Source organism: Netta rufina (genome assembly GCF_964035555.1).
Source record: "Netta rufina genome assembly, chromosome: 4".
NCBI lineage: Eukaryota > Metazoa > Chordata > Aves > Anseriformes > Anatidae > Netta > Netta rufina.
The window spans coordinates 64,494,027-64,513,020 of record NC_140127.1 but is presented as its reverse complement, the minus strand read 5'-3'; the positions used below and the strand labels follow the sequence as shown (position 1 = coordinate 64,513,020).

Genomic DNA, 18,994 nt, shown 5'->3' with positions numbered 1-18,994 from the left:
ATGAAAGCTATAAGATTGCGTAAGTGAGGCTATTTATTACACAATACAGGTGCACTGTAGAGCCAGTGAGAATTAGCTGCTTTGCATAACAAGAATTCTGATAAGAAACATAAAGAGCACAACAAAGTATGCTGAAAACAAAAGTTTATTTATCAAAGAATAGAAAGTGAAATATAAAAAAATCAAACAGCCAGTTTTGTCTCACTCTTTCCAGAAAAATAATAATTTGAATTCTGAGACAAACACAAGGAAATAGATTTACAAAATATTTTTACTAATTAAAAAAAAAAAAAAATCTAACCTTGGAAACATTAAAATATATCAAAGGAGAAACCAAACTTAATCTTTCGATGTACCAATAAAGTCTCAAATCTCTTTAAGTATTCTTTAAATTTTTTTTATTTATTTTTTTAAATCTAAAGCAGCAATCACAAAATACTAAGACCAGATCTACAACATTTAAGGCTCAAAAGCAAATGGTACATCAATATTAAAATGAAACCTTCCTGAGATATCCTAACCTCATTCGGTCTAGTGCGTATCTATCTGTTCTGCACTTTCCTCAGGTATATTCCTAATCTAAAACTATCTTCCTCTCATGTTCCCCACACGATCTGGAAGAGTTTAAAGCCTTCTTTGTTCCCCCTCGCCAACATCAAGTGCGAATGTTTCATTAACAGCGAAACAAACATGGGGTTTTGAGTCTCGGTCTGTAGCTAAAGAAGATTTCTCGGTTATTATTGATGTTCTTCATTGTTCCTCAGTAAACCAGCTCAGTAAGTATTTATAGCTGCTGAGATCTCCCAGAAGAATGCTTTGGTACTCTGTGTTCAGACAGCTCATAGAAATACTTTTACTACCTGTTCCCTTTTTTTTTTAACATCTTTGAGTTTTTCCTTGGTTCAGCCTCCTCTTTATGTGACCTCTGTAACTTCTCTCTGAAAGAAATAAACAATAAAACAAAATTGTAGACCAAGTTTTTCAAAGGCTACAATTCCGTCTTAAACTAAATTCATTTTGATATGAGAAGAAAGGCACTTGCTATATGACTATAACTTCTGCACTCACTGGTTTCAGCTGCCTCTGTTTAGTCTGCCAGAACAAAGTTGCATAAAGATAAATGTTCCTTTCTTGTGCCCCTGTTCCCTACACATGTATCCCTTGTTGGCTGTGGGAAAGGAGTGTGTGAAAAGGGTTGATGCCATCAGGGAAAGGAGCCATCTCCTAAAGTCAGTCCCAGGCTGAGGTCACTCAGGGGATAAATACTTTTCCCCAAAGGCCTGTGGCTCCTGAGAACCAACTGTTTGCTTTGCCTGTCAACAGGATTTTCTCTGCTCAATATATCAAGCCCCAGTGACCAGCTGGCTGGTTTGATCTGCCTGTAGTAATCAGCTGGCATCTTTCAGGTTTGTAGCCATTTCTTCTCCTCTAGTTAGCACCCCAGCATAAGCCAACTGAAACATCTATCAAGAAAACCATTGTTAGAACTGCTACCCTCATCAGCCAAAGACTGGCGCTTTCCTTTGTCCATGAAATAAAGGTGGTAGTTGAAAGCGTAAATACCACAGGCCATATTTTGGTTGCTACAAGTCAGCCTAGTTCCACTGGATTCAATTGTCTGTGCTGATTTATGCTGTCTGTGACTCAGGTTTTTAAAAATCTAATTAAAGGAAATTTGGAAACAGTATTTCTCATTTCTCTACTTCAGAAGTTATTTATAAAATACAAAACAATACAGACAAGCAAACTCAGATGATTTTCCAACATTTAAAAAACAATATGGGAAAAAAAGGTCAAGTACATGTGAGAAATAAATGTTAAGGAAGAAGATCAGCTAGTGTAGGTGTTATATTTTAGTTTTGATTGGCATACCTGCTTGTGAAGTAGATATTTTACTGCTTTGTGTAAACAGTTTTTTTTAAAGCCCTTTTTTATAGTCTCTACTGTACCTGCATAAACTGGACTTCAGTCCAGGGGGCTCTTGAATATTTCCACAATAATCATCTTTGTCTTCCAATTCTGGAGAGTGAATGCTCCTTCTTTTTGTTTTTTCCCCTGAATTACCAAAGATATGTGGATTAACAAATAAATAAATAAATAACCGATATTAGAGCTTGTTTGGTTTTGATTAATTTAAAGCAAAACAAAACAAAACACTGATTTCTAGCACAGTAGCACTTTATACATATAAATTATTATGACAAGGAAATCACTAGAATATTGTTTTTTGAGTGTAAGTTCTCACAGAGTGGACTTCAACTTTCAAATTTGCTGCACCCTGATGTAAGTTTCTGCAAGGTGCAACCACTGACAGCACTATCTTATATTTTCTTAGCAAGTAATTGGAAATGGCTCCTTACCACTAGCAAACAGAGGTACAATCACTACATCATTTTATGTGATTTGAATCAGTACACTGGTACATTAAAAAGTCACTGCTTTTAGTGTCCTGAGCCAAGCTTTCACATGTATCCCTCTGGTCACTGTGCACACCAGGACAAACAGCTCTGCACGCTTGAGAAAAAACTGACTAGGGAAAGAGATTCAAAATTGTCCAGGTGAATGAGCTGCTTTTCCCTTTCAGACACTTATCTCACCTTTCAGCATCTTTCAGGTGTAATGCAAAATGTCTCATTTTGATAATGACAGGATGATTTCATGGCTCAAAGGATGAGAGTGTGTACACCCCATTCCAAATATGCATCAGGGAACATAACTGCTATTCTGACAATTTGTCCCTAAGTATCTCTTGAATAATAAAATAGTCTAATCGGTTAAACCTGCAACAAATTCATATAAATATTTCAATCTTCCTGATTCAGTAAGATTTTACTTTTGAGTATGTGTGTGGGATGGCTGATTCTTCCATTCTACCAAGAGAATGAAAGCTGGGTGATTCAGTCCTGCTGTCCTCCCAGAAACCTAGTGATCAAGGTGAACAGAGACCTTTCTGAAGAACATTATAAAGACATGAAAAATAATTTGAGATTGAGCAAGGCAAAGCCTTACCTCAATGGACAAAATGTGGTCTGTTGGCTAAAGGACAGGTTTGGAGTCAGCAACAGAGACGTTTACTTGTGGTTAAGCTACAGGCAACCCAGATGACCTTGGAAGGTCACTTTATTTTTCTACACCCCAATTCCCTCATTTATTAGGGACATGGCACTGATGAAAAAAAAAAAAAATCTCTCCTAAAACTGTATCTTGTCATATTGCAGTTTGAACCGATTAAATGGAATGATTCGTCTTTAAGACAATCCAGGATCATACCAACCTGCTGGCTTGCTCCTTTTGGAAGGCTGCTTCTTCACAGTGACTGGAATCCGGGCCAGTGCAGCCAACTCAGTAACAAAGTCCTGCTCTGCATTCTGCATGCAAGGATAAAGCAGCAGTCAGTTAACACAAAACATTTTGATTCTGGTTATGTTATGCCACGACAAAATGCCATGTTATGTTATGCCATGACACATGCCATGACAAAAAAAAAAAAGGATATGTCATTGCAGAAGCACATGAAACAGTGTGAACACACTGGGGATGTTTTCTCCTGGAAAGGGATTCAGTGAGCACAACAAAATACAGCTTCCCATTAACAGTACTTAACTCAAATATGCTGAGAGCATGTATGTGATGAAGAGTAGGAGATGTGCTGTGCAACCTGGCTGGTTGCGACTACCTGGCATTTGGGCCTGATCCTCCTTGTTGTGGCTGTGAACTCAAGCACATTGATGTACTAATAAGGAGGTTGAACAGTTTCCATCTGATTAGACAGAGACATTCAAGTAACCAAAATGTGAGTCTGTACTCGCAATAGAAATGATGCAAAACCATCAAAAAATACAATAAAGAATATAAAGCCCCCACCCAAGTCCCAGGTTCTCTTTGTAGTATATGGTTTCAAACTGTTAACTGTCTGCATGTGTTGCTGGGGTCTGAGCCATAGCTTCAGGGGTGAAAACAGTAGTGAATCTTAGCATTAATTTCAACTGGGGCAGTGAAGAGACCCTTACAATCTGTACAATCTGTCAAACAGTAAGAGTCAAAACAACAGATGTTTTGCCATTGACTGGTTCAGATCTGTGAATCATTTTATCCTGATTTACCCTCAGCTGATTCTCCAGCTCTGTTTCTAGGTGATGCAATCCCAGCAGCTTCTGTTTCAGAGACTCCAGACGAATCTGCTGGTGCAGTTCAAACTGACTCAGAACCTTCTTTTGCTGCAGCATCATCCTGGTAAAGGGAAATTTTAAAGTACCTTTGTTGTTCAGTTCAAGGGAGGAATACAATATTGGTGAATGGCATTTAGAAGGTTTTGTAGCGACAAAGGCTCATTAGCAGTATCAGCCCATCCAGTCTTTGCTAGGACAAATAATTTTGCTGTAGATTTTTAATTAGCTTTACTTATTTGAATAACTTGCTTGCACCACAAGCTCCTTTCTAAGGGTACAGCAGTTTGGGTCATCCATGCCTGGACTTTGGGAGCTCGAGTTCAGTTTTAATTTTGAAGTTTGCTTTCAAAACCCTTGTATGTTTTCTGCAGTGAATCAAGTCAGTTTTCCTATCTGCTTGCCAAAGAGACAAGCTGTTAGAAGATCAGGTGTGAGGATAACGGATTAAGAATTAGGCATCTCATTCAGGTCTCTTCAGTACCAAGCTGACACTGAGCCAGAAACATGATAATCTGAAACCTGGTGTTACGAGCACTGACAACTATACTCATTGCTTGTTTTATTTTACTGGTTAAAGATTAATATTAATACAGTAGAAACTGAATGGCTGCAACTTTGCTGAATCTGTAATTCTTCTGTTCTCTTGTCTGATCTACCTTGAAGCAAAACTGTCAATCACCATCGCATTCCTCAGGGAAGGAGATAACACAAAACATTTCTGACATTTACACATACTGCAGTTGCTATTGTAATTGTCAATGCTCACAGAAGGTTAGCTTTCAAAATTTGTTCTTTGAACTCACACTTATAACCTTCCATCAAGGGCAAAAGCAAATAAAAAATTCTTCTGAGTTTAATAGGAGTTGGATAATTAATAGAAATTTTGTTACTGACTTAATGCATGACTGGGATTTGACCCTAAAAGAAATCAGAATGGCAACAGGAAACTGAGTTTGATCACTGACTAATAGTTATGAGACCAGCTTGCATAAAAAATTGTTACATTTTTACTGTTTGCATGAAGCCCAATTTAATTGTACTTTATTTTAAGAATAGGTTATGGGAGAAAAAAATTGAGACAACAGCTAAAAGTGAATCTGTATGTCAGAATAAACCATGAACTTGATAACGAATACTTAACGGATCTTTTCCGAAGCCCTTTGTTAGATGAATCTACTTCTATACTAATTCAAACAAGGATGAAAAACAGAAAGTGGGCAATAATCTCTGTCAATGTAGAAGTAGCAGAATGTCTAAAAAAGAATGAACCTCTTTACAATGATAAAATTGCACAGGCTATGTTATTTTGGATAATAAGCCAAGAGTAAAGAAAATAAAAGGATTACAAAAATACTTTATGTGCATGTCATTTTGAAAGTCCTTCAAACTTATATAATACAGCTTTATATGTCAACTTATTCCTTTGGATAGTCAGTGCTTTTTGTCTAGAGTCTAAATTTCAAAAAATAAATAATGTATTAAACATGATTTTTATTTAACATTTGTGGCACTCAAGCCTAAATTTTGTGCAAGTAATCTTAACTGTCCAAAGGCATTCAATGAAATTTTACCATTTAGATATTATTTATGTTTCAAAAATGCTATCTTCATTACGGTATATTTACTCAACAGCAAATTAATATATATTCTTGATTTTTAAAGCAGAAACAATGAAATGTAATGAATTGGATACAATCAGCTCCCATCCTACATTTATATTGTCTTTTTTTTTTTTTTTTTTAATAATTTGGCATGTGTTTTGGCTTTGCTTTTCATTCTCTCTTTTCAAACTGTCTTTATATAGTTCTTCAGTCTGTAATTAATGAGCATCAAAAAGTAATTCTCTGAGATCAAAGAGTAGTGCAAAATTTGGCAACAAATATTTCTTCTCCATCAAGGACAAAATATAAAATACAAAGCCAGAACATTTATTCAGCTAGACATTTATATATATCTGCAAAAAGTCAAAGCATTTAAACTGAGTCAGTAGTGTTTCTGCCTGCTCTTACCTTTGGTGGACTGCGGATGATATGTTCAGGATGCCTTTGGTCTGTTCTTCTTTCAATGTGTGTTCATTCTCTTCTTTCTTTCTAAGTCTGTTCTTTTCACTTCTTTCTGCTGAAATAATGGTTTTGTAAAATATTCTGCTCAAAACTACAAACCCTGCTTTGAGTTCTGGCAACCTGACAATTTATGCCTTTCATCAACAAAAATTAATCCCTGTTCTAGGCAGTCCTTCCAAAGTCACTGCTCCTTAGAGATCTCAAGTACTTCTTACATACACTTGCTCTGCCACTGTGATTTGCTGAAACATCAGACAATAAGCTGTGCATTGTTCAGATGTGATGGTAATGCCAGTGAATTCTTATTATTCTTATCTGTTTCTCCCACTAAGTGATTGATTAACACAGAATTCAAAGGAGACATTTTATGAAAACACCACGATGCCTTAAGCAAAAATTGAAATACCTAAATGAAAACTGCCAAACAAAAAACCCCTGAGCTCTGAGGCCACTTAGTCCTGGGAATGCCTAACTTCACTATGCTTCCCCTTATTTGAAGGTGAAGTAATTTTGGTAGTTCTGCTTGGTGTTTATCTGCTGATCAGGGTCCTGAGTCTTATCTTCAAAGTACTGCCTGGTAGCAATCTGCCAGATACAACCCATTTCTTCACACCTACTGCTGTGGACCTGTTTTTTTCTAAAATACAGAAGAGAGATGGATGGGTATGTAACAAATTAAGGTATTTAACATTTATATGGGGGGCATCCAACTTTTTCTGAATGCTGGGAGAGGATGGCAGGCACCTCTGAGGTTGACAGTGTATTTGGTGAGGGAAATCGCTCTCTCATTGTGGTAAATGTGCTTGAAGATCACATACAGATCAGGCCCTTCTAAAAATTAAGAAACATGTGCCCTGCCTCCTGGCTGGAAGGCAGGGCATAGAGGGTCTGGTTGTGCCCAGGGGCAGCACTTCAGGCTGTTAAGAATCACAGGGAGAAATTTAAGTGCTTCTGGGGGCCATACAACAGCTGAAATGAGAAAAACATGCAGTCTGCATCACAAAATTGGAATCAGGGTAAAAAAGGACTTATGTGAACTAAACATCAGAGACCCTCATTAGACCCACTGCTCACTCTTAATACAAAAGCTAACAACAAAGCAGAAGGAGTTGAAGGAGCTGTTACAGAAAAACTGAGACACTTTAGAGTATGCACATATATGTTTGCAGTATTTTTTTTTATTGTACCAGTTCATTCGACCTTTCAGTTTCAGTTTGGTTTCTCTCTGGCCACCCAAATCTAAAACATGCCTGCTTTTATTACCAACGTAAATTCTCTCATCTTCCCTCATGCCTGTAGGCTTACACTGCAGCAAGAAAGGATTTTATTTTTCCTCAGTTGAAAAGAAAATGTGCTCCTTTAGTAGCTGCTTACACACTTAATTTTCTTTCTCATAGTTCATGGAGCATCAATGCACTGAAACAACAATATATCCACACAAACAGTAGGAGAAAGAAATGATCTAAAAGAGCAATTACCAGGCTGACTGTGGCTCTAGTGACTGGTATTCCAGGTCTCACAGGCTATTTGGGAAACCAGTAGACAGCAATACCAAAATGCCAATGAAGCAAAACATTCAAGTATGTAATGATACCGGATCAGCTCAGTTCACGTCAGAGGAGTGTTCTGGAATAAGCTTCTGTTGAAATTCCTGCTTAAAGCAACCCAAATCGAAGGGATTTTAGACTCTGTTTGTAGTTGGCTAAATCAGGGCCAAAGAAGTCTTTAGAGAGACTTCGTAAGAACTTGAGTAACTGGCTGTCTTGTTGGCTGCCAATGTCTACAACACAGATCAAAAATCCCTGCACACATTTTGCCTAATCCTTTTACTTCAGCTTCCAATGTTAAAGGCTTCAAGGTCCACAACAGGGCATTGTAAAACACATGCAAAACAAACAGGTTCTCCTGTAAACAGTAAGCATAGCTATCTATTAACTGGGGCTCACAAATCTTTCCTAACAAAGTATGCCTTATCTCCAGACCCAAGCCTTGAGTGGATAGGCCTGTTTCTCTTCAAAAAATCTCTTTTGTGGTGAAAGAATCAAATTTATTTTAAATTGCATGTTGAAAACAGCTTTTATTTATCCACTCCATGTGTCTCAAAGACTTAGCTTTAGATGCTATTGCCATTCTCCTAACTTGCTATCTTCATTTAATGCCAACAGCCTTCATCCAGGGGAGGGGAGAGTGTTTACAGAAGAAATCAATAATCACAGCTTGCTTTTTTTCCTGTCCTGAAGGAACTGAACAATTAGAAATAATTTCAAGAAAAAGTGCCTGTGTGTGGTGGTTTCTGTGGGATCCAGGAGTTCATAAACCTCATCAGCAGTTTCACAACCTGTGAGAGGGTCATGGTTGACAGTTAAGAAATAATGTAGAAGTTCATACGTCATTCCAGGATAGGAACGATTGACTTTTTGCTGATCCTCCCATGAATCTTCTCTATTGCAGAGAGAACAACATTTCATTGAGTCAAAAAAGGGATAAATATAAGAATCTCCTCCTTAAAACAGACTGTCTGCTAATGATGCTTACGTTTTCTAACATGGGAGCAATGTGTCTGACTGTAGACACGGGTCTCCTGCCTTATAGGAGAAAGATCCAACTTGTAGACTCCCATCATATACCCTCTTACTCTATCAGTATTTAATCCATTAATTCATTTTATTTTCGTATATAAATATAGTAAATTGAACCGTGTTCATGGTAGAGGTTGGATGTACAACCTAAGATTTGTACAAATGTCAACATTCTAAATCCTCCTGTATTAAGCTTTAGAGCACCAGAAAATCAATTACTGGTGGTTGTGACAGTGTTAGTATCTCTGATGTTAGCTTGGTGAATTTGAATTCATGGTTAAACTATAATCTCTGACACTAAGTCATTATTCTATGTGTGGTTATACAAAACTTTGAGTAACAACACCCTGCATGCAATTCAAGAAATTACTGATGATAATAGCTCTACTACTTTTTCCTCAAAGATGGAAATGGACCTACACATTCATTTTACTTTGTTGCTTGATTTCAATAATATATTTCTGTTATCTTTATGAGATCTTTATAGCAATAAGAAAATGAATTTATCTATTAAAAAACAAGTATTATCTTACAGTTGTTTAATATCATACATACCTTGTAACGATTTCAGTTGCTGAAGTTTTTTCCTTTCATAGCCTTCTGTGATTTTTCCTACTTGCTGGTAGTAGTTTTGCACCAGTCTATTGATATTATTGCTGGTCCCATATACACTTTCTACAGCAGCTTCCACCAGCCTCTCCTGCATTAGATAGTGCAAGCAATGGTTCATTTTCTAAGTTAAAAACTAGTTGCTTTAATCTGCCTAAAACTGAACACCAAATTTAATTTTTAATGTGTATGAAAGATTGTGAATTTTGTGCTTAAAAAAAGTTACAAACTGATATGCTGGAAAACAGGTATTTCTATTAATCCATGGAACATTTCAACACAAAAAATTACATTAAAATCTTTTTAATGTGCCTTAACTACATCTGGGAAGGGACCACTCTTCTATCTGTTCCATCTCCATAGCCCATTTTGCCTGTCAACCCAATTGCCAGCAAAGTAAATTAACATATGTGTAATTCTAGTGCAATTTTCCTTTATACAGAAAATCCAATTATTTACAACAATTCTATTTATTAATCTATGAATTGAGTATCATTTTTATGTATTTATCTACAAGATAATTTAATAAATATATCCATTAAGCTGTTAATATATGAATACTATTAATTAACTTCAAAATCTTTATCAATAGATAATCTCCATTTCTTCCTCATGTTTGTGATTTTCTGTCATCCAGAACCCTCTGCTCTTTTTATGTTCTGGGGTTTGGTTTATTAAAACCTCTTTTGAGTCCCTCAAAAATACAGTAGGTTGACGTTGGTGTTATGTTTGTAAATAGACAGCAAGTTACCTTCAGTTTTAAAACAGGTTGTAATGTTTTCCTGATGATACTTCTAGCCGTAGGGTAATGCATATATATAAGGTTGCCCTCCAATTTATTATAGTACACAATTTGTTAAGAAAGCTGCTACTGAACAATTCCATACCTTGAAGTCCTGTTCATCATCTGATTTCCTTTTTCCAGCTTCCTGTCGGGCATGCTGTAGCAGTGTCCGCCCAATCACTTGCTCCATGTGTTGCTGAAGAAACTGAAGAGCTTCTTGCATTTCTGTGACTAACTGCTGGTGAAATTCTAAATGGGTTTGCTGCGTTTCTTCCTCTAGCTTCTCTTCCTCTTCCAAAATGTGGGACTCCTGGTAATCAGACAAAATGATAGCAGGTGCTGCCATTTAAATGCATTCACAACCTTAGTCAGCATCACTGTAAAATAAAATCCTACAGCCACTCAGAACGTTACTGTTTTAACACTTAATCTCATTTCCAGCATAAATCACTACAGTCACTTAATTCTAGTATAATTCTTTTATATAATAATTATCAGGCATAATGCTTAATTCCAGTATGGTTCCAGTACAGCCACTTAATATATTTGTCTTGGCACCAAAGCTATTGTCTCTGTCATGATATGTACAACAGCTGTGTCCTGTCCAACTAGTCATTTCCAAGTGATACGTACCTGTTTTTGTGTTCTGTACTGTTGAATTTGGTCTTATTTATATTTATATTTATATTTATATTTATATTTATATTTATATTTATATTTATATTTATATTTATATTTATATTTATATTTATTTATATTTATATATTTATTTATATTTATATTTATATTTATATATTTATTTATATTTATATATATTTATTTAATATAAATATATTTATATTTATATTTATATTATTTATATTTATATTTATTTATATAACTTATTTATATTACTGACTGCAGTAAGAGATAGTTGTGGATACCTTGATAAAGAGCAGAAGAACAAGGCAAGCATGCAGTTACATTTCTAGGACACTCAAACAGTTTTGGGGTCTACCTGAGAAAAACTTGGCATATTTGTATTTCCAGCCTTTCATGACTGCACTTAATAGCACTTAGAGACCACTTGCACTCTGAGCACCTGATGAGTTCTATGGCTTAACTTATTTCTTAATTTTGAACCTGCCATCTAGTAGCTTTGCTTGGTGCTCTCTTGTTCTTTTGTTAGAAATAAGAAATCAGAAACAAGTGAAAAATTGTTCCCTACTTGCATACTTTATGCCAGTTTTAAAACTTATGACACTTCAGAAGATGCATCTTCTTAAGGCTTCCAGTCCCTTGAGTCCTTTGGACCATCCATTTTCTATGCTTCTTTTTAAATCCACTTTCACTCCAAACTGTCTCCAGCACACAATAGGACACACCAGAATAACCTCTTCTTTCTTTCTTACGTGTATCACAGTCTTCCACAGATTGCCTTCTATTGAATTGCTGATATCTCTCTTATACTAATACTCTCATTTAAGCCTAGATATAATTAAATTATTCTGAGGTATTCAGCACTAACTATTTGATTCCCTCTTGGAAATAAAAAATGCAAGTAGGAAAAGAACCTGCTCTGCCCACATTCATCTGTGGAAAATAATGATGTCCCTATTAATGCTGGCTATTCTGACATGTCTTCATTTATAGCTCAGACATGTTTTTGACATTTTTTAAAGACAGCTGGAATATCATTAAACTGATTCTTTTTTTTTTTTTTTTTTTTTTTTGTCATTCTGACCAAGGTAGGGTTTTATAGTGGTATTTTCCTGAATAAAATTTACATTTTATATGAAATAAACAGACTGGCATAACACTATCTACACCAGCCTAAAATTGGAACATATTTAAATTAAATTTAGTTAAAACAACATAGTATGTCTTAAACTCTGGTTGAGTGTCTAAAAATTAACCTCTTCCTTAACTCCTTATACGTTGGTTCTAGCTTTGGAGGTGGTTCCTAACATTTTTTTTCTTGCTGACTTTTCACGGTTCCACATCTAGGCTCTACTTGTTTGGCAGCAAGGATCTTATATGTGTATTTTTAGGCATGTCTCTGTGAGATTGGTTTTAGCTGGCCTTGGAAAGAGCCTGTAATGGAGGGAGACTAAAATAACCGTAATACCTGGGGACATTTCATTTTTCTAGGGAACACAGTGATTGAATCAATTAATGTCCCTGTGGGAACTAAGTGAGATGTAACAGTGGAAAGCACACAAATGCAGGAACAAGAGGAATGCAGTCATATGTATTTGTATTTCATTATATTTTACTTCTTCTGAAGGTTAATGATATTTTGAGATTTTCACACTCAAGAGGAACTACTTCAATAGAAGTATCAAATATGAAACTGGCAGCAGACAGAATTTCCTTCTTCCTCTTTCAAGTGGAGAATTAGTGTTCATGCTATGCACATCAGAATTAGAGGCATGCACAATATTGCCTCTCTGCTAATTGCACAGTGATGCCATGGAGCACAGAGCTATGAGGTGTTGGGTGGGTTCAATCCAGATGTGCAGCAGCACTGGGTTGGGCAGTGGCTAACATTGATGCCAGCTGGGAAGGGCCCTCTGATGCTGACTTCAGCAATGCATTGTTGTTTTAGGTAAGTATCCAGTCTAAGTAAATAAATAACCTACAAAATCTAATATTAACCAGGAGTAACCCTTAAAACACAGTTGCAAATAGATATGAAAGTGACCTGTGGGAATATCAAGTCTAAAAATCCGTTGAATTTTCTCCTATCTCCTGACCTACACGAATCAGATTATTTTGAAGGATGTCAGGTGAATGGATGCTGAGAATTTCACAGACAGAGAAGAAAGAAAAAAGAAGAATGAAAAATGACAACAGTACAGAAGAACTTTGCTAGGTCTGTTGGAGAAATTAAACAATTTATTCTGATATTGATTAACAGATTTTCAAGTGCATATTATGATCCCTGGAAGAGTTAGTAGGAATTTCTCTTACACTAAAGCAGTAACTTGCATAGGAGTTCTTTATACATGTTGCCATGACTTGTTTTAATTACTGTTTTCATATAAAACTGGTAACTGAATAAGCTTGCTATGATAACTTTTACACTAATGAAAGATAACACCTATCATAGATAGGCAATAGATAAAATATTAGGGAATTAAAAACTACAACAGGCACATTCTGGTACCTCCTATATCAAGAGTGGGTGCATTTTTGACAATATTTATTATTTGGAACCTGAACATTTTTATATTTTGGAGCTCATCTGTGGCTACTTCTAATGCCAGACATCAGAGCATATGACTATGGACAAAACCCACTGGGACACTGTACCTACCACTGCCTTCTGCAGCTGCCACTGGTCTTCATCTTGGCAGTGGGAGGAACCCTTCTGCATGATGTGCTGCTCTCTGAGCTCCTGAAGCAAGCTCTTCTTCCTGGACATCCTCATGCGGGTCAGAGCTGCCATTCCAATGCTTCGAAGAGTTAACCTTCTCAGTACTGAGCACAGCAGGAGCCGGTGTTTTTGCAATATGTAGTTAACAGACCTGTAAAAAACAAATCATTAAAAATCAACCAGCTAAGCTGCTTGCTGATTTTGCACATCCATGCTCAGGAAAAGTCATTGCTGAAAGATGACAGCTACTATTCACTCTGTGACATCTCACACATTCTAAGCATGCCTTACAATGTTTCTCAGGTGTAATGAATGGATAACACTGTGATAGACATATAATTCTGTCACTCTGAAGTCAAATTAAAATAAAAGTAGGAAGAAAAAAGATAAATAAGCATCTGTGATTACATTTTTTTAAAAATAAGAGACTTGAAATAAGATGAAAGGAGAATGTAATCAGACCTACAGGAAAGCTATTTCAAGCTGAAGAAAATGCATATTTTGGATTAACAAGGGGGCACGCTCTGATGAGACACTGAAGGGTATAGTGTTAGCTGGAAATGCAGACATGGCTGGAGCAAATTTTTGGTGAATTTTCAAAAGAAGAACACATTTTGAAGTAGATTATGGACAAAATGAATTAAATGTGCTATGTGCACATTTGGGATGATATCCTTCAAGGTGGGTTTGTGTCTCTACCTACTGTGTGCAACAAGCTCTCTAGGTACCAAATCTTGGGCAATGTTGAAGTCAGAGAACATGAAAAGGGGAGGCTGAACTGAGAAGTAGAGCCAAAATAAAGGAGTGCATTGGCAATAACACCAATATTGCAGATAGCCAAGTCTTTAACTGCATTGATCTTTGATAATGTTGAAACTATGATGAACTCATTTGTTATCTTAATCAAAATAAGGCAGATAACACAAATTTTATTTATTTATTTATTTATTTATTTTATTGAGAGGTATGTCTCTCAAAGAGACAAAGATGAGACAAAACTAAAAGTTTCCTTAGCGAATATAGACAGAGAATGCGAGACAGGAGTCATTTACATGCAAAGATATGGTCAGTAGTATACTAATAGCAGAAAGCAAAGGTAGAGCTGAATGGTGCTGGACTGAACATTTTATATTGACAGATATCCAACTCCGGCATGAGATACAGAGGGCAAAGTGAACGTGGTTCAAGATTAGGAATAACTCACAAACATAGGAACAGATATACAGAATGTGCGCCACTTGACTAATTGAAGAAGACTTTACTTTTGCCTTACCAGGAATCATCCTATCTGTTGGCATTTTTTTTTAATACTCAGACCAAAACCTACAGAAACTGTCTCTCTGTCTGAGGATGCTCAGAATCCCTCAACACTGCTTTCTGCAATGTAATATATATGGGTTTTTATCTGTGCATGCGGCATTGCAGTTTTACTGTACTGCTTACCGATAAAACCATACTTACTCATCACTGAGGCAGCCTAGTCTGCTCACGACACCTTGAATTATCTTCTCCTGTTTCTCAGACAGGTGCTTTTGCATCACAGCAGAGAGAGCATATTCATTTATCCATAGCTAAAAGCAGGGAAAAAATCACAACTGTAAGATGCTCTGATTTCAGTGACCATATGATGAATCAGGAGGTTATCTAAAGGTTTTTTGTTTTTCGTTTTAGTTAAAAACAGTAATTCCCCTCTTCCATGAAACAAATTGCATCTTAATGGTCAAAGTCTGATTTGGATCAGCCCCGAGCTGTGTCTCCTACAGATTCTCTGGTTTCACCAACAAAAAAAACAATGGAAAAAAGAACAATGTGGCACAAAATACTGCATCGACTCTTATCAGTAGGTTGCAGTGGGCTGTTTCATTTTTTTCACTAGTAGAGATGTAGTTTTTACTTTCACCTAACAAAATAAAGATATCTTTCATCTCACTTTGTGCATAGTACGCAATGCTAATAGTTAGAAATGGAGATGTGATTAGGTTTAGGACTGAGTTTACAGCTCCCTCAAGGTGATATTTAGATCAAAGAATTTAATCTTGAAATGTTTTGATGGACTTGCCATTATACTGTAAACTTTTGGAGATACAGACTTAGATTTTGCTTAGTGTATTGCCAGCATTTAATGAATAATAGGCCATAAGATGAAATGACTGTAAGGCCCCAACCTCCATTACTGTGAGATGAAGAGTATATATCAGGCTACATTGGCAGCTGGGTAAAAGCAGGTTGCTTGCAGACATATGCAGAGTTCTAAATTAAATATAATACTCCGTCTCTCTGACAGCTTTACTTCATGTTCCATCTTCATTCAGAACATGAGGGAGTAAATTTTCTGTTATTGTAGACAGCAAGATTTCACTAGATCAATATGTCCAGCAAAGAATTAGACGCATAAGTGCAGCCTCTCTTAGTGCAAGGTATTAGGAGTGGTCCTGGGTCTCCATACTGGATTTGATAGTCTTTTCCCTGGGAAGCAGTGATCTGTGCAGGAGAGGCTTTATATGTGAACACAGAATTAACTCTCCAGGGAAGTGCAGAACATCAGAAAGCACTTCATCTTTGGCTTTAAAAGAAAAATGCACCTCTTTCTCGGATAGCGCATTCTCTGCAGCATACACAGTAGCACATATTGTTGTTCCCTCTCCATGAAGAAAACCTTATCAAAGCACATTCTCCCATGTGGGGTGTCAGGGAAGTATGGGCTGGCAGTCAATATTACAGATGGAAAGGGCATGAGAGGCACAGCACTTAAGTCTGCACAGTGCTGGGGAGCCCCCTGAGCTGCTTTCAGAAGGAGCTGCAAGATGTGCCTAGGCAGCCAGACCTCAACTGATTTGAGCCTGGGTGATTCTGAAAATCACAGAGCACAGCCAAGCACAGTGTCATCTCCAACTGCACACTGCAAGTGACAAATTAAAGTCTACCAGGTCTCCAGGTATCAATGTGACAGATGCCAATAATAGCTGTATCAGTATTTCCCTTTAGCAGCTCTATGGATATGGTTCCCTAGTGTTTCACACCTCTCTGCATGTGTCTAGTAAATTCTTTGGTTGACCAAGTTGATACATTGCACTGCATATTTTACTGTCTCTTTCAGCAGTTACAAGAGAGCTGAAAAGGACCTTTTACTTTCTAGAGGAGCTTTTTCAATGAGACACTGTGGCTCAGATGTGGTTCCCCATTATTTTTGGAGACTTGGTTTTCATCAAGAAGTTGTTCTTGAAGGGCCTGTCTGCCTACTTGTTTTCCAACAGCATGCAGATTTAATCAGATGTAGACCACCAAGATACAGGAGAGGTTTTCTGGAATTGTAAATGATATAATATTGCAGTCAAGAAACAAAAATGTAACACCTCTGCTGCTGCCCGTACAACCCATCCAAAAAGGCACTCAGAATGATAACACAGACAGGCATTGTAGTAGGAATTGTAGTAGGAATTGTTTACTTCTTACTGTTTATGAGGACATAGTGTAGTTCTGTAGTGGTGAACACAGACTTTCTTTTAAAGGAAATGAATGAGTCACCTTTTAATCGAGACACATCTAACATAATCTGTATGCAAAATTTATAATGGGTCTCTTCAATCCTCTGAGACCAACGGAAAGATTGGGACACAGTAAAAAATAACCCCGTGCACAATTGTTAAACTTAGAAGTACAAGTACATCAGCCATTAAGTAGTATGAGAACAAAGAGGAAAGAATGGGCATTATTATGCATTTAAGTAGGGGTGTTAAATAAGGAAGATTGAGATTTGGACCAAATACTAAGCCAGTGTTTTGCTACCATAAGGAAAAAGATGATCAAGAAGGGAAGGATCAGCTGGGGGTAGAAACAGAACAGTTATTGCATGTTTTACGGGAAGTAGTACTACAGTTGCTCACTGGGATAAACCTGGAGGGCTGGGTATTTTTGACTCCCCAAAACACTGCAAGAACTCACACATACAGACCCAAATGCAACACCGAAGGGAATCTTAATTTGAGGCTGCTGGCTTATGGCTGATAAATAGCAAAACAGACACAACTATTTAATCTATCCAGGTGAAAAGGTGATGTGATGTGATGCAGTGCACTACTCTTCCAATACCAGGCCAAGCTGCCAGCTGCCTTGCAAAACTTTTGTTTTCTTGGGAATGACTTTACATTGCTTTGAGACCTAACACTACTAGACAGGAATCTTGTACCTGTGTTGTGGTTTTTCCTCTATGGCTTCACATTGGGAGCACTGAGTGGAGAATCAAAAAGGCTGAGAGGCCACCAGAAAGTCAGTCTGGGCCTGGGCTGCCTGGAGAGGAACAGCACTGTCCCCTATGGGACAGCCAGTTCTTACCTCTCCTGACCTGGCATCCTACATCGCTTTCCTTTCACACAGTTGTCCACTATAGCCTGTCTCCAAAATACTATTACATTCTGACAGATTGGTAAAGAATGGAGAAAATGACTCTCCGTGTAGCGCAGACTCAGTGGCTGGAAGAGCTGGGCTCTTGGATTCCTAACCTGCATTTAACCAGTAAAACCAGGGACAAAATCATCCTCAATGGCGGAGTAAAGCTCCGAGGAATGTTTGGCTACTTGAAAAGAGGAGTCGTTCCAAACACTGTGAAAGAAATCAGTATCTGTAAAACGAAGAGAAGGCAAAAAAGCACAGCATGCCAATGCTGATAAGCAGATGCTGATTCACCTCTCTGGGTGCCAAGCAATGGTGTGCAACTGGATGGAAATCTCCTCACCCCATTTTGTCTCTGTAAGTTTCTGTGTTTTGTCTCCTGGCAACAAGTCCATTGTAAGACCTTCTGCAGCAGAGCTAACATTAAGCATTACTCTTTGGCAATAAATGTGTGGAATATGCCGTTAGTGGGTAATGAAACCCATAAAATACTTTGAGTTAGACTTCAGATAACACAGCAAATTAGACCCAAGTAAGCACACTTTCTTCTGCAGCTGACATTTTTAGCACAGATTCTTCAGGAAATCAGAGGAAAGCAATTTCTCTCTAACAGCCTGTAGATGGTGTGTGATGCACACTGAATGTCAAGCAAGTACCTTAGCCTAGTGCAGCAGCCTGCTCTGCGTAACAGACGACAGTGCTCTTCCAGAGACATCATGAGGTAGGAGCTATGTGGTAAAATGCTCATAATTTATTTTCATTAGTCATTTATTCCTAAATTCCTATATTTTCCCTCACTTACATCGTCAAGCTTATAAGAAAAAAGTTAAATATGAAACTAAATTTTCCTTTTCATGCACAAAAGCGATTCTGTTTCCCCAAAGCACATTATATTCCAGATATGTATAAATGCTAGGAAAGGTAATCTCAAAATAAATGTAGTTCAGATAAATGGGAAAAACGTCTTTTTGAGCCACCTTGAAAAGCTTAAATATCCTGGTGAAAAGCCTTCTGGTGGTAGACTTTCAAGGTCTGTAAAGCAG

General features: G+C 37.2%; 1 protein-coding gene across 1 annotated transcript in view; it reads right to left on the bottom strand.

The window, feature by feature from the left end:
• Positions 1-832: 832 nt before the first annotated feature.
• The window catches only part of EVC (EvC ciliary complex subunit 1), a gene marked incomplete at its 5' end in the record, with an annotated part of 55,334 nt that continues 37,172 nt past the window's right edge, over positions 833-18,994 (bottom strand). The window contains 9 exons of the mRNA XM_084286655.1: positions 833-938; positions 1,950-2,055; positions 3,275-3,368; positions 4,104-4,230; positions 6,179-6,287; positions 9,367-9,511; positions 10,308-10,514; positions 13,503-13,713; positions 15,024-15,133. Of these exons, the coding sequence (XP_084142781.1) occupies positions 857-938; positions 1,950-2,055; positions 3,275-3,368; positions 4,104-4,230; positions 6,179-6,287; positions 9,367-9,511; positions 10,308-10,514; positions 13,503-13,713; positions 15,024-15,133 (1,191 nt within the window). The 3' untranslated portion in view covers positions 833-856. The remainder of the gene's footprint in view (positions 939-1,949; positions 2,056-3,274; positions 3,369-4,103; positions 4,231-6,178; positions 6,288-9,366; positions 9,512-10,307; positions 10,515-13,502; positions 13,714-15,023; positions 15,134-18,994) is intronic.